The sequence below is a fragment of the Ochotona curzoniae genome, unplaced genomic scaffold (assembly GCF_017591425.1).
Source record: "Ochotona curzoniae isolate NIBS_2020 unplaced genomic scaffold, NIBS_Ocur_1.0 contig_3622, whole genome shotgun sequence".
Classification (NCBI taxonomy): Eukaryota; Metazoa; Chordata; class Mammalia; order Lagomorpha; family Ochotonidae; genus Ochotona; species Ochotona curzoniae.
This window is the reverse complement of record NW_024465926.1, coordinates 28069775-28089103: the sequence shown is the minus strand read 5'-3', so window position 1 is coordinate 28089103 and position 19329 is coordinate 28069775. Positions and strand designations below refer to the sequence as shown.

Sequence of the window (19329 nt, the reverse complement as noted above, 5' to 3'; positions counted from 1 at the left end):
TGCCATGGAGGACTTCCATGGGAGACCCAGAGGAAACACCAAACACCTGGCTTCAGGCTGGCCTGTCGCTGGCTGTGGTGGCCATCCAGGGAGTGAACCAGAGAATGAAAGCATCTCTGTAATTCTCACTTTCAGAATAAATAGATCCTTAAAATAGGTAAAATCAGTTCGGCTGCAGCCATAAAACTTCCTCACACATAGCAGATCTTGCATCTGTGTGTACACACGGATGCTAAGGAGTTGGGCTGTGAACAGTTTCTTCCCTCCGTTAGTTCATACTTGACCGCTGTCCCAGCAGGTGCCAGTGCTCCCAGGAAGATTCCGCCACACCCTGAGTCGGGGATAGCCCAGAACATTCAGCTGCAGTGCCAGTCTGTTTCTCCTCCGCAAATCAAGAACCCAGCGAGATGGGATTCAGCTTTCAAGAAAAAAACATCTCCTTATTCAGAAATGATTGTTTCATAAGTAATTATCATGACTAAAATATTTCTGTTTACATAACAAAAATTATCATTAAATATCCAGTAAGTTTTTGACAAATTTTTCAGGATTTGGGTGATATATTAAATCTAAAATTCTAAGAATTACATAGCCCAAATGTAGTTTGACTCAGCAGTCCTGCACACTGATCATAAACTTTATGTAAGACACACGGTGCCTGGTGTGGCAAGACTAAAGTTCATCTAGGCTGGTTCTCATGGTCAGAAAAGGAAACTGGAGCCTTATCACTCGGCTAAGGCTGGGCTCCGTGTCAGCTGAATCACCGTCCGGCTGCTAGCTATTACTTTGCACTAAAAGGCATTCCTTTTATGTTATCCTGGGAGCCAGGATCATAAGCGTAGTGCAGTATTATGTTGTGGTGGACTGTGAAGCCCTTTAGGAGTTAGGAATTCACTTGGTTTATGACTAAAAGATCCTAAAGATGTTTAAATCTACAAGTAATGTATTTGGGACAAATTATTTGGAAAGAATCCCACACAAGTAGGAAATGATAGCAGACATAGCTAAGTGGAGATGCCAAACCTGCTGTGATAATCCTGACTAGAATGACAGCAGACATCTGTAAAGTTCCTCATATCTGTTCCAAACATTTTACATGTACAATGGAGCTTCAAAATTTATGTGGAAAGGTTGAATTTAAAAATCTGCTTATTTTGCTGCACACAGATTCTGACACATAGCATAATATTTTCCTAATACATATTTTCCATGAGTTTTTTGAAGACTCCTCATATTCATGCAACTCAGAATTCTTTCGTACAAGTATAGACTTATCTTAAATTTCATTTCCCATGAGCTTTAGCTGATTGATTGATTTGTAAGGCAGAGTATTAGATCTTCCATCCTCTGGTTCACTTCCCAAATGGCCACAATACAGCTGGGCCAGGATGAAGCCAGGAGCCTGGAAATGATATCTAGGTCTACCACGTGGTTGCCAGGACCCAAATACTTAGGCCCTCTTCTGCTGCTTCCCCAGCACATCAGCAGGGATCTGGGTCAGAAGTGGAGCAGCCTAAAAGCCAGTATGGCATAGCCATTAAAGCCACTGCCTATGATGGGCAACAGTTTCTGTGCCAAGTGCCCCACTTCCCATCTGGTTGCCTGCGAATAGCCTGGGAAAAGCAGCAAAAGATGGGCCCCTGCCGCCAATGCAGGAGACCCAGAGCGAAGTTTTTGGCAGTTGCAAGGCATCTGGGGAGTGAACCAGCAAGTCAAAGATCCTCCCCGCATCTCTCCCTCTTTCTCTGTAACTCTGACTTTCAAATTAATAAATAAATCTTTCAATAGGAACAGTCAACACTCATATAGGATACCAGTTAATGCCACATCACCAGACTCTTTCCATAAACTGTTTGATATCTTTACATTTACTCTTTGAAAAAAAAAAAGATTGTTTTATTTGAAAATCAGAATTGCAGAAAAGAGAGAGCTTTTCCATCCACTGGTACACTCTCCAAATGGCCATAATCACCAGTGCTGGGCCAGGCCAATGCCAGGAGCCTCATCAGGTCTCCCAGGAAGGTACAGTTGCCGAAACACTTGGGCCATCCTCCATTGCTTTCCCAGGTACATTAGCAGATGTTTTGATTATAGGTGGAGAAGCTGAGACTCTAACCAGTGCACAGATGGGATACCAGCTTTGCAGTTGGCAACTTAATGTGCTATGTTGTAGCACCCAGCCTTTCATATTTACTCTTTTTTAAAAAGTATTTATTTTACTTAAAAGAGAGAGACTTTCCATCTATTGAAGCACTCCCCAAATGGCCACAATGACCAGAGCTGAACTTGTCCAAAGCTGGGAGCCAGGACCCTCACTCAGTTTTCATGTGAGTACATGGGCCTTGGGCCATCTTCCACTGTTTTCCCAGGCCACTAGTAGGGATCTGGATCAGAAGTGGAGCAGCTGAGACATAAACTGAGAGCCATATCGAATGCTGGCACCAAAGGCAGAGGATCATTCCTGTATGCCACCATACTAGCCTTGCTCTAATGACCATATAAGTTTAATGTTTAGTTCCCCAGTTTTCAGTTAGTAAATGCCAGAGTCAGAACCTAGGAGAGGAGCCACAAGCCTGAGCATAGCTTCCCCGTGCTCTCATTATCCCTGATGCCGGGATTTGAGCTGTGAGTGTTGTTTCCTTTGTTTCCAATGAGGAAATGGAAATTTACAGAGGTTAAGGAAATCTGAAAAGGAAGCAATTACATTTACAGTAGCATCTAAAAGAATTAAATACTAGGAATTAAATATTAGGAATAATTCTAAGGAGATAAAAAGTTAGTATGCAGAGAAGTACAAAGCATTGTTACAAATAAAGAAGACCTAGTTTAGCAAATGGAAAAACTCCGATGTTTATGGGTAGGAAGATTTGACATTGTTAAGATGTTAGTGCTGCCCAAAGTGACTCACAGAATTAGTGCAATGCATTCCAAATCCCGGTAGCCTTTTTCAAAGAAGGAAATGCTGTTCTTCAAATTCGCATGGATGGCAAGGAGCAACAAATAGAAACACAGACTTCAAAAAAAAAAGCAAATGGAGTTTCACACTTCCTAACTTCTAGGCTTACTGCCACGCTGCAGAACTTAAAATAGTACCATGTGACATAAGAACTGATAGACCAATATACAGAAGGGAGAGCCCAGAAATAAACACCCATGTATGCAGTCAGTCGGTTTCCAACAAGGGTGCCGACACCATACAGTGGGGAAAGAACACCTTTTCAACAAATGGTACTGTCTGCTTGCAAAAGGATGGAGTTGAATTTGGACTCTTTACTTACGCTGTTCCATAACAATGGACCAGAGATGTAAACACAAGAACTGAAACTATAAAACTCTAGAGAGAAAACTTTAAACAAATGCTCTTGGTGGGATTGTAAATTAGTGCATCACTGTGCAAAGCCATGTTGAGATATCTTTAAAAGTTAGAAAGGAATAGACTTGACACATGATCCAGCAGTCCCTCCACTGGCTATGTACCCAAAAGACACAAGCACATTGTATCAAAGAGAGATCTGAACCACCCAGTTGATAGCAGCACTGTTCACAGTAGCCAAAATTTGGAATTAGCCAAGGTGCCCATCATCAGATGGATGGCTAAAGAAAATCTGTGTATACACAGTGGCATATTATTCAACTATAAAAAATCAAATGCTATTTGCAGCATATGAACATAACTGGAGGGCATTATATTCAGTAAAATAAAGAGTACATAGAAAGACAAATACCGATTCTTTCTTATTGGTGGAAGCTAGAGTTTAAAGAAACCAAATAAACAAAACCAAGCAAAAGTGAAGTACCTGTGTGTCAGTATTGCTGCCAGTAAAGCTTTGTAAAACTTTGTCTTATATCTTTGTCAAGCCAGTGATTAAGAATGTTTTACTACAGCTTAATGATCTCTTGTTGAAATGATCATTTTTCCATTCAGTTGTTGACAGCCATTGTTTATAATCCCATTAAACTTTGGTGCTTATTTGGTGAAAAAAAAAACAGTTAAAATGGACTGAACATCTAAGTATAACAACTAAAACTATAAAACTCTTGGGAGAAAGCTGTAGGAAAGAACTTTGACACTATATTTGCTAATGATTTTATTAATATAATAACAAAAGCATGCAACAAAAGAAAAAACTGGATTTCAGCAAGGTTAGACTGCAAGGGACTGACACTGCAGGCGAAGTAAATGCCCGCAGAACCAGCAACCCGTCTGGGCTCCAGTTCTGGTCCCAGCTGCTCCACCTCTGATCCAGCTCCATACTTACAGCCCAGGAAAGCAGCAGAAGATAGTTCAAGTCCTTGGACCCCTGCACCCATGTGGGAGGCCCAAAGGAGGCTGCTGGCTTTGGATCAGCTCAGCTGCAGCCATTGAGGCCGTTTCATTAGCGAATGGAAAATTTCTCTCTCTCTGTCTCTGTCTCTCTCTCTCTCTCTCTGTCCCTCTTTCTCTTACCTCCTTCTTTATGTAACTCTGTCTTTCAAGTGAAAATAAAGACTTGTCATCATCCAAGGGCACTATCAATAGAGTGAAAATACTGCTTCAGCAATGGAAGGAAATAATTATAAATCACATCAAAGAAATTACTACCCAGAATAGTCAGTAATTCCCATTATAAAGTCATAACAAAGGATTTGAATGGCAATTTCCTAGTGGAATCTACACTCACGGCCAAGAAGCACATGAGAAGACGTTTGGCATCATTAATCCTTAGGGAAATGCATGAAACTACAGTAATGGTTTTATGTGGATGGCTGAATTAAGGAAATGGACAAGTATTGGCAAGGATGAGGAAATTGAAACTCTCACGTAATGCTAATCGGAATGTCAAATGGTGCAGCCACCGTGGAAAACATTTTGGCAGTTCTTCAAAAAGTTAAACATAGAGCTATCATAAAATCCAGCAAGTCCAACCCTAGGTATATATTCAAAATGATTTAAAGCACGGACATGAATGTGCCTGTTGATCACAGAATTATGGTGGAAGCAGCCCAAGTGACCATTAACAGAGGAATGGCTGAACCACATGTGCATGTGACATAATATTAGCTATAAAAACAAGCGAAACTTAGGTGATATTCTGCAACCTGGATGGAACCAGAAAGCACATTAAGTGATGTTAGACAAGCACAGAGGGACACACACTGTATGATTTCACTCCATTGAGATGTCCAAAGTGAAATTCACAGAAGTAGAAAGTAGGGTGTGGTCAGCAGGGTGGCAGGAAGAGGACAGCAGGGCCTTGGTCCTTGGGTGCAGATGGATGATGCAGAATTTTACATGTCTTGGTGGTGATGGTTATACCACCTCTTGAAAATACGTAATGCCACTCAGCTGTACACTTGGCAAATACTTAAAATGATAAATATTGTGGTATATACTTTTACCATAATAAGAGCAACTCTGAGAAAGGAGATTAAGGAGCTTCACTGAAGTTATACAGTTTTCAAGTGAAAGAACCAGACTTTAAGTCCAAGCCACCTGACTGAGGGGCATCAGAGGTGAAAGGAATTGGTCAGTGTGCCTCTTGTGGACATTTTGGATTGTCTGCCCCAAAGAGGGAGTCCTGGAGGGCTGACGCTCTGGTGTAACAGGCTACGCCTCTGCCTGCGTGTGGATTCCACATCTATTCTTGGGTGTTCTTTGTCCACTCTAGCTTTTTGCTGATGCTCCTGGGAAAGCAGCAGAAGATGGTCCAAGTACTCGGGCTTTGTACCCGTGTGGGAGAGCTGAAGAATTTTCAGACTTGTGACTTTGGCCTGATCCAGCCCTGGCTGCCGTGGCTATTTGGGGAGTGAACCAGCAGATAGCAGCATCTCCGTCTCTCCTCCTCTCTGTAATTCTGCCTTTCAAATAAATAAAGAGAATAAATTTAGACTTTTATAAGATTTATTTATCTTATTGGAAATCAGTTACAGAGAGAGAGAAAGACAAATCTTGCATCCACTGGTTCACTCCCCAAATGGCCACAGTGGCCAGAGCTAGACCAGTCCGAAGTCAGGAGCCAGGGGCAGCTTTTTGATCACTCTCATGGGCACAGGGTCCCAAGGACTTGGGTCATCCTCCACTTCTTTTTTAGGACATGACCAGGGTACTGGATTAGAAGTGGAGCAACCAGGACTTGAATTAGTGCTCATATGGAATGCTGGCATCACAGATGGAAGATAAGCTTGCTATGCCACTGCACATGCCCCCATTTTTTTTAAAGATATCCTGAAAATTAGAAATTTATTGGCTTATATATACATACATGTTATATATATATGTGTGTGTGTATATATATATTATATATATATATAATAGATACACATATAGATTATATATATCAGTTGTCTCTAGGCCCTGAATTTTTAAAATTTAGCGTGTAACTTTGCTATTCAGAAAATCTGCCACTGTTGAAAAGCGAGTGTTTTTGTATAACTTTAGATGGTCAGGACACAACACTCATTGCTAAATCCTCTCCTTGCATGTGCCAGGATCCCATATGGGTGCCAGTTTGTATCCCAGCTGCTTCACTTCCCACCAAGCTCCCTGCTTGTGTCCTGGGAAAGCAGTGGAAAAGGACCCAAAGCCTTGGGACCCTGTACACATGTGGAAGACCCTGAGGAAGCTCCTGGCTCCTGGCTTCGGATCAGCTCAGCTCTGACCATTGTGGTCATTTGGGGAGTAAATCAATGGACAGAAGATCTTTCTCTCTGTCTCTCCTTCTCTCTGTTTATCTGACTTTCCAATAAAAATAAAGAAATAATTTTTTTTAAAAAAAAAAAAAGACCTTTAAAATAAAAGCTACTTTATATGGTCAAATCATCATTAGTATACAAATATGAACTGATAGGTGTCAGATATTTAAACAGTTCACAGAGAATGCGTATCACATGTTAGCAGACATGTACACTGCCCCTGAGCTGTGGGCATCTCTGTTGTGAGTGTTGCTCTGCTGATCTAACCTAAGTGCTTCTCCCCATTCGCCTGGCAGCAGTTCTCTAAGGGCGCTGCAGTTGCTCTGGTTGTACTGATCAGGAAACCGGATGCGAAGAGGTCAGCCTTGGTCAAGGCCAGGGAGGAAGCCAGAGGCACTGTCAGAGACAATGGCTGTCTCCTGGCATTTCTGATAATGCAGAGAGGACTGTCATTTCGTTTGTGAGAACATTATGTTTGTGTAAAAATCACACTGTGGGAAATCCATCCTCTTTCTCCAATTGAACCTTGTTTCAAATGAATTTTTTCATATTGCTTAGAAAACGCTTGGAGCAGTTTCAGTGACTGCTCTGTACTAACCTAGTGTTGGATCTCAGTTTTGTTATTGCATATCATGCTGTGGTGACTCTGAAGACACTTGTGTCTGTCCTTTTGCTTGTACTCCTTTTTAAAGATTTATTTATTTTCATTGCAAAGTCAGATATCCAGAGAGGAGGGAAGACAGAGAGGAAGATCATCCTTCCAATGATTCACTCCCCAAGTGACTGCAGCAGCTGGAGCTAGTTGATCCAAAGCCAGGAGCCAGGAACTTCCTGGTCTTCCACGCGGGTGCAGGGTCCCAAGGCTTTGGGCCATCCTCAACTGCTTTCCCAGGCCACAAGCAGGGAGCTGGATGGGAAGCAGGGCTGCCGGGATTAGAACCGGTGCCCATGTGGGATCCCAGCATGTTCAAGGCGAGGACTTTAGCCACTAGGCCACCATGCCAGGCCCTTTGTTTGTACTCTTAAGGATATATTGCTGCAGAAAAGAACTATTGAGTCTGAGATTGCAAATATTTGGCCTATGATGAATATGTTGCCAAGTTGTGTTCCTGAATGAATGGACCCATTGTGTTTCCCTATGCAGCAGTTTTGTAATTTCTTCGTTTTCTTTAGTATTAACTGTTTGCCATTTCTTAAAGTTCTCTACTACTTCTTCACTTTATTTGGGTAACCTGATAATGGTGTCTAGCTTTATAATTTAAGTTTCTTAACTTCCCAGTGAAATAGATTTTCCTATCAGTGTTAACTTTTTGTTCAGAACCACCATCTTAGTCTGGGAATTGGGGGTGTAAGGAAGAAAACTATACAATTCCATTAGGATGGACTGTGGGGCAGAGTCCACATTATTCTGAGAGGTTAAACAGGTTTATCTCTTCTTCCTTTGCCTTTTCTGTCTGACTTGCAGTCCTGGGGGCTGTGCCACTGTCTCCTCTGGGGCGTCACGTGCTAGAGCTGAGTGCATGAACACTTGTGCGCAGGACTCAGGGTTCACAGGTCACCTGGACCTCATTCCCCGAAGGGCAGCTTTGTGAGATGATGTTTTTGCTTGCTTCAATAAGGAACTAAAGTGTGTGTTCTAGGAAAGTTCAGTAGTTCCTTGCTCTCCTTTTTGTGTCACACAAGTATATGATTTTTTAAAAAGATTTGCTTACTTTGAAAGAGTTATAAGGGGGCTGGAGGGAAGAAGAAAGGGAAAAGAGAAAAACAGAAAAAAAAAAAGAGGGAAAGAACAGCGAGAGAAAGAGAGATGAGTCTTCCATCTGCTGGTTTACTCCCTGGATGGCCACAGTGGCCAGCCCTGGGCCAGATGGAAGACAGAAGCCAGCAGCTTCATGTGAGTCTTCCAAGTAAATGGCAAGGCCCCAAAACATTTGTGCCATATTCTGCTTTTCTCAGGCCCTTAGCAGGGAGCTATATCAGAAGTAGAGCAGCCAGGGCCTGGCATGATGGCCTGGCAGTTAAAGCCCTTGAATGTGCTGGGATCCCATATGGGCGCCGGTTCTAATCCTGGTGACCCTGCTTCCCATCCAGCTCCCTGCTTGTGCCCGAGGAAAGCAGCCAAGGACAGCCCAAATCTTTGGGACCCTGCAGCCATGTGGAAGATCCAGAAGAAGCTCCTGCATCCTGGCTTCGGATTGGCTCAGCTCCAGCCGTTGTGGTCACTTGGGGAGTGAACCATTGGATGGAAGATCTTCCTCTCTGTCTCTCCTCCTCTCTGTATATCTGACTTTCCAATAAAAAATAAATCTTTGGGGAAAAAAAAGTGGAGCAGCTAGGACACAATCCACTGTCCATTTGAGATGCTGGTATCACATATGGCTGTTTTAACCACTATGCCACAGCACTGGTCCCATTTGTTTGATTCTTAAAGCCTAGGTTTGCCCTCTCTCTTCCATTTAGCTGGCACTGGAGCTTTAATTCTCTAGGCTTATGTTCTAGTGATGGAACATTGTGATGTGCAGACGAGTCCTCAATTTGTTGAATTTTTAATAGCGCAGCTGCCATGCCAGGATTGCCGTCTTTTTCATCATAAGGGTTAGCTGCACTAGAAATAGCTCTCCCTGCACGGCTCCCTCGGCGCTCCGAGCACTGGCTTCAGCAGCAGCGCTTACGTCATTGCAGGTTGGCTCTCACCCATGCAGCCTTTCTTCCTCCTGTGATGGTGAGAGTTCAGGTTGGCAGCGATGATTAGATCCCAGCGACTTGTCACAAAGCACCGCCGTGTAGATGTGTGCAGCCTCTTTGTGCAATTGGCTGAAGTTTCGATGTACCAGTAGCTTGTATCTTCATACTGACCTTAGACAGGTAGTGCTTTTCTTTCTGTGCATTCATTTTAATTACGTAATGACACTTGCTTTCTGTCTGCTCTGAAATCAAGAGGTGCTCTCACGGCCTTAGGCATCGACAACACTTGCAGTACACTGCCAAGAGCAGGCAGAAGACACCCCCTCTCCCCAAGCCACTACAGCACTTCTGAGTTCTATGCAACAAGTAGGGTTGGAGAACTTACAATGATGCGACATGATGCTTCCTAGACTATGAGTCAAAACTTTGCAAAATCGGGTGACACTGCAGAGCACGACAAGGACTGAACACTCACCTCCTGCATGTAGGACACAGCATGTGTGTTGCACTTTGCAGGCACAAGGAATGTGCCTCCTGACAGCAGTCTTAGAGCTGATGTTTTCCTCAGCGTTGTCACCTCCGGCAAATAGGCACTCCGTGTCCTGCTTCCTGTATCCCTAGTGGTTCCTCCTGGAAGAGGAGCCCAGTGAGTCGAGTAAGAGGACCCCAGTCCCCTAAAGCTCACACGGTGCTCCTTCCTGCACTCCACTTACTGTGAGAGTCTCAAATTAGGGTCTGCCCCCTCTTCAGCATATTCCATTATCATCACTTTTAGAAGGAAAGAATTTAGTGAAAAAAGATGTAAGAATGGAAGAGCCATACCAATGCTAAAAATAAATATATCAAGGTATGCAGTGGTAGATAACTGTGCACTTATGTATACAGCACACAAGTTCATATATACAGAGTAATCACTTAAAAGGAAGTGAGCTTATAGAAAAGGCAGTAAGGACTTTAAACCATGATATTACTACTAAGAAGAAGAATTGTGGTAAAACTGGAAGAAAAATAAGGCTAGGAATGAAATAGAATATAACCAGCTATTGTCTACCTTGTCTAAAAGATTCATTTATTTGAAAAAGCAAAGTTCCATAGAGCCAGGGAAAGGCAGAGAGAGAGAGATAACTTCCATCCTTTGGTTCACTCCCCAAATGGCCAAGAGTCAGGAACCACATCCAAGTCCTCCACACGGGTGTCGAGGCCCAAATACTCGCACCATCTGCTGCTGTTTTCCCAGGAGCACCAGCAGGAGGCTGAATCAGAAGTGGGACAGCCAGGATTAGAACTGGCACTCTGAGACAGAATCTGGCATTGCAGATGGTGACTTTAAGTGCTGTGCCACCATGTCAGCCCTGCTTACATTTTCTAAAGTTCGGTTCATTTTAGGTTTCTGGTCAGAAATTGTGTATTTCTTCAAAGTTCTTAAAAGACTAATTCTTAAAACAGTGGAGGATCGCCCAAAGCCTTGGGACCCGGTACCCACATGAGAGACCAGGAAGAGATTCCTGGCTTTCTGGCTCCAGACTGACTTAGCTCTGGCTGTTAAAGCCATTTGGGGAATGAACCAGCAAATCAAAGATTTTTTTTTCTCTGTCCTTCTCTTTGTAAATCTGCCTTTCCAATAATAATAAGAGGAAGACTAATTCTTCTACCTGTATTTCACAGTGAAATTTTGAGGTCCACCATGCTTCTGGCTGATACTTATTTGCTGAGAATTTCCAAACTTGCAAGTCTCTTAGAATTGCTAAATAAATTTTTCTTTCTTAGGTGGCAAGGAACATGTGTTAGAAGATGCAAAACATGAATCTTTTAGTGACACTGCTGACTTGGCCCTGCCTCCTGAAATGCCAATTTTGATTGATTTCAATGCTCTGAAGGACATCCTCGGACCCCCGATGTATGAAATGGAGGTAATGTCACTTGCTCCTTGTTGGTGCTCATCAGTGTCCTCCGCGGCTGCTTGCTGCAGCAGTGGAAGAAGTGTTTCCAGGGCTGGATCGTAACATTGGTATTCCATTTGATGCCTTAATGTGACAGTGTCACTATTGCAGGGAGCCAGAGACTCTAGCCATACCCTCTATCTTAGAAACCACAGCATTTCTTAAAGAAATGTCTGCCACTTTCTTAGAAAAATTCTGTCTTCTCTTGTATGTGTCATCAAGGAGGTGGGGGGATCAACCAGATGTGAAGGTCTGAAAACAGACCTAGCTTTAGCCTCACACTGCTGCTAGTGCAGACCCAGATGGCACCCTTCCGCAATCTTGTCCCATTGCTGAAGCTCCTTCAGGGTGAAACACACATCACACACAGCTCTAACCTTACTGGTATCTTTCTCCTCTAAGTGGACCTCACAGGCAGTGGCGATGTCTCAGGTCATTGATTCCTTTTTTTTATAGGAGTGCTTGATTGTTATTGGAAAGGCAGATACGCAGAAAGAAGGAGAGACAGAGAGGAAGAACTTCTGTCTGATGGTTCACTCCCCCAGCGGCAGCAACAGCTGGAGCTGTGCCAATCCGAAAACCAGGAGCCAGAAGCTTCTTCCAGATCTGCCACACGGCTACAGGGTCCCATGGCTTTGGGCTGTCCTCCATTGCTTTCCCAGGCCACAAGCAAGGAGCTGGATGGGAAGTGGGGCCGCTGGGATTAGAACCGGCACCTATATGGAATCCTGGCGCATTTACAGCGAGGACTTTAACCACTATGGTATCATGCCGAGCCCTGAGGGAGAGCTGGGTTGCATCCCTGGTTCCTGGCTGTGACCCTGGCCTGGCTCTGGCCCCAGCCATTGTGGTCATTAAAGCAATGAACCTATGAATGGTATATCTTGTCTGTCTTCCTCTACCCCCTTACCCTACTTCCTCTTTTGGTCTCTCAAATACATACACAAAACATTTCTTTAAAATTACTTTTAAAAAGACAGCTAAGAATTATGAAATATTTATAGGGTGCATAGGTGAGCTTTTACAGTTCAATTACTGGAAAAATGTTTATACTATACTCCTGAGTTTATCTGTATCAGTAACTCCTTGTTAAGGAAGAAAAATTCCCATAAATAATACATTATGCAGAAATCAATCTCCCTAACATTTGAAATTATTACTAACAAAGCTTTATTCCTCAAGTCTGTAGAACTGAGGAGAGGAGAAATAGTTCCCAAAACCACCTTCGTCACGTAGTTAAACTCTGAGTTGGTCATTAAAGCTAATGAGCGTCTCTATTGAATTCTGAGTTACAGAAATAGAACTTGCTCACTCTTAGGAGTAAATCTGAACTTGAACAATAGAATCAGAGGCCTGGTTCAGGTCGTTGGAATTCTGAGATGCTGGAAGAACTGAGCCAAACTTTCGCTTGGGGAAGTAATCCAGAACTCACTCTCGTTCTGAAACAGTCCAGTGATTTAAGGAGTGATGACGGGAGCAGGGTCCTATGCCTGCACATCTGATGGCCTTTACCTGGGCATGCCAGAAAAAAAAATTCTAGTAGTTTTTTGAGAATTTAAAGATTAGCACAAATAAAAAACAATATAGGACGCCAGTTTCCCTTGCATAAACTCTTCGCGGCAGCCATTTCTGCTGATGTTGGCTTTGGAAGCATTGCTGACATTCCTGAAACTGTCGACAAAGAAAAAGCCAGAAGAACAGCAATGAGAAATTTTATAAACACTGCTTCACAGCTCCCTTTGATCACTGAAAAGCATACTTTCCTTGTGGCATCTGAACTTCTGATGAATATTTTAGAGAATACTTTTACCAACACAAATCTGACAAAGGAGATCCAGTGACTGGCATCTTAGAATAAAAGATCTCAGGCCGAGCGCAGTAGCCTAGTGGCTAAAGTTGTCTCTTTGCATGTGCCGGGATCCCATATGGGCACCAGTTTGTATCCTAGCTGTACCACTTCCCATCCAGCTCCCTGCTTGTGGCCTGGGAAAGCAGTGGAGGACAGCCCAAAGACTTGGGACCCTACACCCGCATGAGACACTCTGAAGAAGCTCCTGGCTCCTGGCTTTGGATCAGCTCAGCTCCAGGCCCTTGGGGAGTGAACCAATGGATGGAAGATCTTTTCCTGTCTCTCCTTCTCTGTAAATCTGACTTTCCATAAAAATAAATAAACCTTTTTTTTAAAAAATAAAAGATCTCATGTCTAAGAGTTTACCTGTTTTACTCTAAATTTTTTACCTATTTTCATTTTATTTGAATGTGGGAGGGAGAGAGATCATCCATCCACTGGTTCATGGTTCAGTCCCCAGATACTCACGGCAGCCAGCATTGGCCAGGCTGAAGGTAGGAGCCTGGAACTCAGTATGGTTGTCCCGGGTCAGCAGCAGCAGCCCAGAGACTGGAGTCACTGTCCTTGGCTGTCCCCAGGATGTGTATTAGAGGGTTAGGAGTAGAAGAGGCAGGACTGGAACCAGGCATTCTGCCACGGGATGCAGATATCCCCAGCGGTGACACAAGCTGCTGCAGCCTCTCCCTGCTGACCTGGAGTTCTGCCTGCATGTACAGTGGTCTGATGACCACCAGCACCAGGTGACTGAAGCGCATTGTTCCTCAGCTCCTGCGTGCAGTGTGCGGCAGCCTTACCAGTGCATCTGCTCATAGCAAAGGTTCACTTACATCGTTGCTGGCACCCTTTCTCTGCAGCACGTGAGTGTGGGGCTGGCCCGAGGCTCCTCAGTACCACTTGAGGAGACGGTAGTGGTGGACCCCACACCTCTCCATGGGAGCCAGAATCTGCCCTTTCCTTTTCTACATGCTACTGAAACAAATCTATGACTCAAAAAATCAAATATTTATGAATCAGAGACTTAGGATCTCAGTGCAAAGACTTTAAAGGCATTGCCAGATGGATAGCTCCTGTGGTGACAGCCCTGGCAGGAGCCTGAGTAGTGCTATGTGGGCCGTGAAAGAAACCAGCTGACGCTATAAACATCACCACAGAACAAACCTGCACACACAGCACAGCCATTTGACAGCTCAAGTCTCCATTGTGTGGCACCAAGCTTGGCCCTAGAAAGAAGGCAAAGGCCCATCAAATCATTTGTGCTTCTTTGCTCCTCGGTGCCTGTAGCTCTTCTACTGTGATGCTCTCTGGCCCGCAAACTCCTGGGACTCAACTCAACCCCACCCCAGTGACACTTGCCTTGCTTCACCTGCACTCCATGTTGATAAAATCACCCTGTGGGCACATTGTGGCAGGAGCTCACGTGCTGCTGTCCACAAGTCCATCAGCAATAGGAGGCACATGTTTATGTGTCCCAGGCAGCAGCAGAGCCTGGCTCAGGGCCTGCTGGATGGATGGGAAGTCCCATTCTCTCTCATGGGTCTTCAGGTCTAAGCTTAGAAGAGCTACAAAGAGTTGTGCATAGTTACTGTTTCAGTTCAATACTTCCAAGACCACTATCTAGTTAATCGCCAGGGAAGAGGCCGTATGAACTTGGCAGTAAGTTAGATATCCAAGTGCTCCCTAAACATTGAAGTATTGTTGCAGTTGAATGCTGGGTGACACATTTCCTTATTAATAAGGCTTCTCTTAAGATGATTTATGTACTTCCCCACTCTGCCCATCGACAAGTGTTCTGCACATCACACCTGGGCCTGGCTTGGTCAGCGTAACTGATGATTCCATAAAACAGGCTGATAGCAAGGCCCTGTGGGTTACCATTTTGAAATTATGTTGTCCCTTATTAAAGGAACAGATTGTTCAATTTAAAAGAGTTAGGATGTTGGGAAACCATTACCTTCAAGAGAAGAAAAGGAGCATATATCTTATCCTTCAAGTTCAAATTGACTTGAACTACATCTTTTTTGAAGGAGAAATGCATGGAAATACGATGTGTTTGTTTCAGACCATGTGCCCTCAAAGCTAAAGGTTCTGGGATGGACGTGTGGCACACGGTGGGACACCTGCATCCCATGTCACCTGGGTTCAAGTCCAGGCTCTGCGTTTGATTCCAGCTGCTGCCACTGCAGACTGTGGAAAGAGGCAGAGGGTGTTGCCTCAAGTTGTCAGGTCCTTGCTACTCACATGAAAGACCTGGGTGGAGTGGAGTTCCAGGCTCCTGCTTTGACCTGGCCCAATCCCAGCTATTGTGGATATTTGTAGAGTGAATTAGCAGATTGGAAATTTTTTTATGCCTCTTTTCTCTTCTTGCTCTTTGAGTAAGTTTTTTTTGTTTGTTTGTTTGTTTGTTTTTAAGAAATAAGAGTTTCTGAGCCAAGTTCAATTGGCTAATTTGGCTAATACCTCTCTTTTGAGCACTGGGATCCCATAGGGGTGCTGGTTCATGTCCCAGCTGCTCCACTTTCCATCCAGCTACCTGTTTGTGGCTTGGAAGAGCAGTAGATGGACCAAGACCTTGGGACCCTACGTCCTCATGGGAGACCTGGGGGAAAATCCTGGCTCCTGGCTGTAGACCAGCTCAGCTCTGGCCACTGCAGCCACTTGGAGAGTGAACCAGCAGATGGAAGATCTTTCTCTCTGTCCCCCCTTCTCTCTGTAAGTCTACCTCTCTAATAAAAACAAATAAATCTGGCTCAGGTTCATGAGCCCACCTAGGAGAATGGTCCTTGCTGATGTAGAAGATGGAGTGCTGGATGGCAGACCATAGTGTACATGGAGGACATGGTAGCTCATTGGGGCCTGCAGAAGACATATATTAACATATCAGAGAATGGAGAACAGAACATATGGACAACTACCCAGGCAAATGATGACAGTAAATATCTGAGAGATTGGAGACTATAAAGTCGATGGTGTCAGCCAACATTTTGAGACTATCACATCCAGCTGGGCAGAACCTTTAGAACATGTGCCATTGTGGCCCTGGGTTGATATCAGGTGGCCTTTCCCCATCCTCGGGTACTGGGATGGAGGGGAGGCGGGGTATGGCCTATCCCCTTATCTCTCCCCTCCCCCTAGAAATGGGAAGAAGAAATAGAAAGCTTGGAAACAATGGTCACACCCACTTCTCCTTAACCCTGGATCCTTCCCTGTCAACTAAGTAAATATCTAAAATTTCAAAAAAAAATTTTTTAAGAAATGAGACTTTCTGTACTTTTCTAAGTACTGCTCACCTTGAGCACAGATTCTGGGTCTAATCGTGACAACAGTTCTCCCTCCTGTGTGCTGATGGTTACAGATTGGACAGGAAACCCATTTGCAGATGACTATTAGAACACTTCCTGTCAAGTCAGAGGATTGAGAGCCTAGACCCTGTGCGTTGGCCCGACGTCCAGCAGTGAAGATGCTGCTTGAGACACGCACATCTCAGAGTGACAGGCTGCAGACCTGACTCCACTTTGCGTCCCAGCTTCCAGCTTGCTGCTACATGTGCTCGGAGAGGCAGCTCGTGATAACAGCTCATGTGGAGGCCCTGCCACCAACATCAGAGGCCTGAGTTGAGTCTTAGCAGCCTGGCGGCAGCCAGGTCCAACCACACTGTTAGAGACATTTGGGAAGTGAAGCAGTGAATCTCTCTCTCTCTCTCTCTCTCTCTCTCTCTCTGGGTGTGTGTGTGTCTTGTCCTCCTCTCCTGCTTTTCCCGTTGAAATAAATAACTTAAATACTCACCTTTTGAGCTTTCCATAACTTTTTGGACTACCTTTATATACTTTGACCAATGCCCTCTGAAATGGGCACTTTTTAAGTATGTATTAAAGTGTTTCCACTTTCTGAAATGAATTCAGGATCACCTAAATGGGAGCTGATGAAGGACCTTAAGTAGATAACAGTATCAGGCTCCTTGAAAATTAGGGCATGTGTAGCTAGTTCTGGCTTGTACAAAGCAAAGTCATTCACCTGTATTGTAAGGTAAAATTGCTTTTGTCTCACATAAATGCCAGGTGTTTTCCTCCTGGTCCAGGCAGGAGCCAGCTGTAAGTGGTGAGTGTGACTCAGAACCATGTTAGCATTCAAGTCCTCCGTGGAATATCGGGCATTCACAGGACAGTGTGACGAGATGAGCCAGCCCGGAACAGAAGCAGGCATAACTTGCTGACAAAACTGATATATTTCTTCCTTCTTGTTTCAAGGTGTCTGAACGCTTGAGTCAACCAGGAGTAGCAATAGGCCTGGCTTGGACCCCCTTAGGCGGAGAAATCATGTTTGTGGAGGCGAGTCGAATGGAGGGTGAGGGTCAGTTGACGCTAACCGGCCAGCTGGGGGCTGTCATGAAGGAGTCTGCCCATCTTGCCATCAGCTGGCTGCGCAGCAACGCAAAGAAATACCACCTCACCAACGGTAGGTGAGCCAGGCCTGCGTAGGGGCTGCCGGGAGCCAGAGCAGCTCATGGTCTGTGGGAGATGCTGGGCTCACGTCCAGCTTCGAACCCCTACGGTTCTAATCTAGCCCTCAGATTAGAACTCAGAAGCTAATTCAAGAGATTTGTTTTGTTTTTAATTCTACTTAGAATACATGCAGTTGTCTCCTAGCCCCTCACTCTGGTTATACTGTCCATTAATATTTAGAAGGAGTTTTTTTACCCAAAACATTCATTTTTGTCTCTGATTTTCACCAAAAAAAAAAACAGATTTAATTTTTTTATATCAAAATCTTTTCTCCCTTTTTAAAGCTTCTGGAAGTTTTGATCTTTTTGACAACACAGACATCCATCTGCACTTCCCAGCTGGAGCTGTCACAAAGGACGGACCATCTGCTGGAGTTACCATAGTAACCTGCCTTGCCTCACTTTTTAGTGGGCGACTGGTACGTTCAGATGTCGCCATGACTGGAGAAATTACCCTGAGAGGCCTTGTCCTTCCGGTAAGTGTGAGAAAACCTAGTTAGATGTCCTTATATTGTTGTTTAAATTCTTAGTAGCATTTTTAAATTTAAATAATTGTTTACCTTCTTTCTATAAAAACCTTGGTTTTAAACCTGCATTAAAATTTTATACCTGGGTGCAGTGTGGTAGCCTAGCAGCTAAAGTCCTCGCCTTTCATGCACTGCTGGGATCATATATGGGCACCAGTTCTAATCCCAGTAGCCCCGCTTCCCATCCAGCTCCCTGCTTGTGGCCTGGGAAAGCAGTCAAGGATGGCCCAAAGCCTTGGGACCCCGCACCCACGTGGGAGAGCCAGAAGAGGCTCTGGGCTCCTGGCTTCGGATGGGCGCAGCTCTGGCCATTGTAGCCACTTGGGGAGTGAATCAATGGACAGAAAATCTTCCTCTTTGTCTCTCCTCAGTGTAGTTCATATTTGAAAATCTTGGTCAAATAAAAAGAAAAACTGGTCATTTTTCCCTTTTTAGCCCCATTTTGGCCCCATTTTAGTATGCCATGAGAAACGCCAGCTCACATGCGTACCAAGGAGGCTTTGCTCTGGGTGTTAAGCACTCTCAGGTAGTGTGTGTGAGGCAGTAGAAGTTACTGTCAGGCTTTAAGGCCGGTTCTCACCTTCAGGGTTCCTTTGAGAACTCTTAAGAGTCCTCTTGATTACTTGAAAGGCAGAGAGACAGACTTTTTCCATTCCCCAATGGCCACAATAGCTGGGGCTGAGCCGGATGGAGCCAGAAGCCTCCTCCAGGTACCTCACATGGGGGCAGGAGCCCAAGCATTTGAGCCATCCTACACAGCATTCTCACAGCAGGTTGTTGGATCAAAAATAAAAATAGCTAGGATTTGAACCAGTGCCCATATGGGATGCTGGTGCTGCAGGTGGAGACTTGATATGTTCCGCCACAGTGCTGGCCCCTCCTTGGAGGCCTCTTACAGAAAGATTATTACCATAATTATACCATAGTTCATATACTTGCAGAAAAACTAGTACAGCATAAAGCTATATCTTTGTTAAGATGTATTATACCTGATAGAGTATTTTTCCAAAATTTATCAATCTGCAAGGTCTTGTAGCTCTGTTCCATACCTAAACTATCTGGGACTGCAGAATACATGGAACGTTCGATAGTAATGAGGCTGTTAAGTCATGACTTATCAGTGTCAGTCCACTGTCAAGTTTTGATGGGTTAGACAAC

The 19329-nt window shown here is 44.3% G+C and overlaps 1 protein-coding gene across 2 annotated transcripts in view; it reads left to right on the top strand.

Moving 5' to 3' along the window:
• Positions 1-19329, top strand: part of LONP2 (lon peptidase 2, peroxisomal) — a 114708-nt gene that overhangs the window by 91267 nt on the left and 4112 nt on the right. For both annotated transcript variants that reach the window (XM_040982747.1, XM_040982746.1), the window contains 3 exons: positions 11125-11267; positions 17391-17598; positions 17930-18120. In XM_040982747.1, the coding sequence (XP_040838681.1) occupies positions 11125-11267; positions 17391-17598; positions 17930-18120 (542 nt within the window). The remainder of the gene's footprint in view (positions 1-11124; positions 11268-17390; positions 17599-17929; positions 18121-19329) is intronic.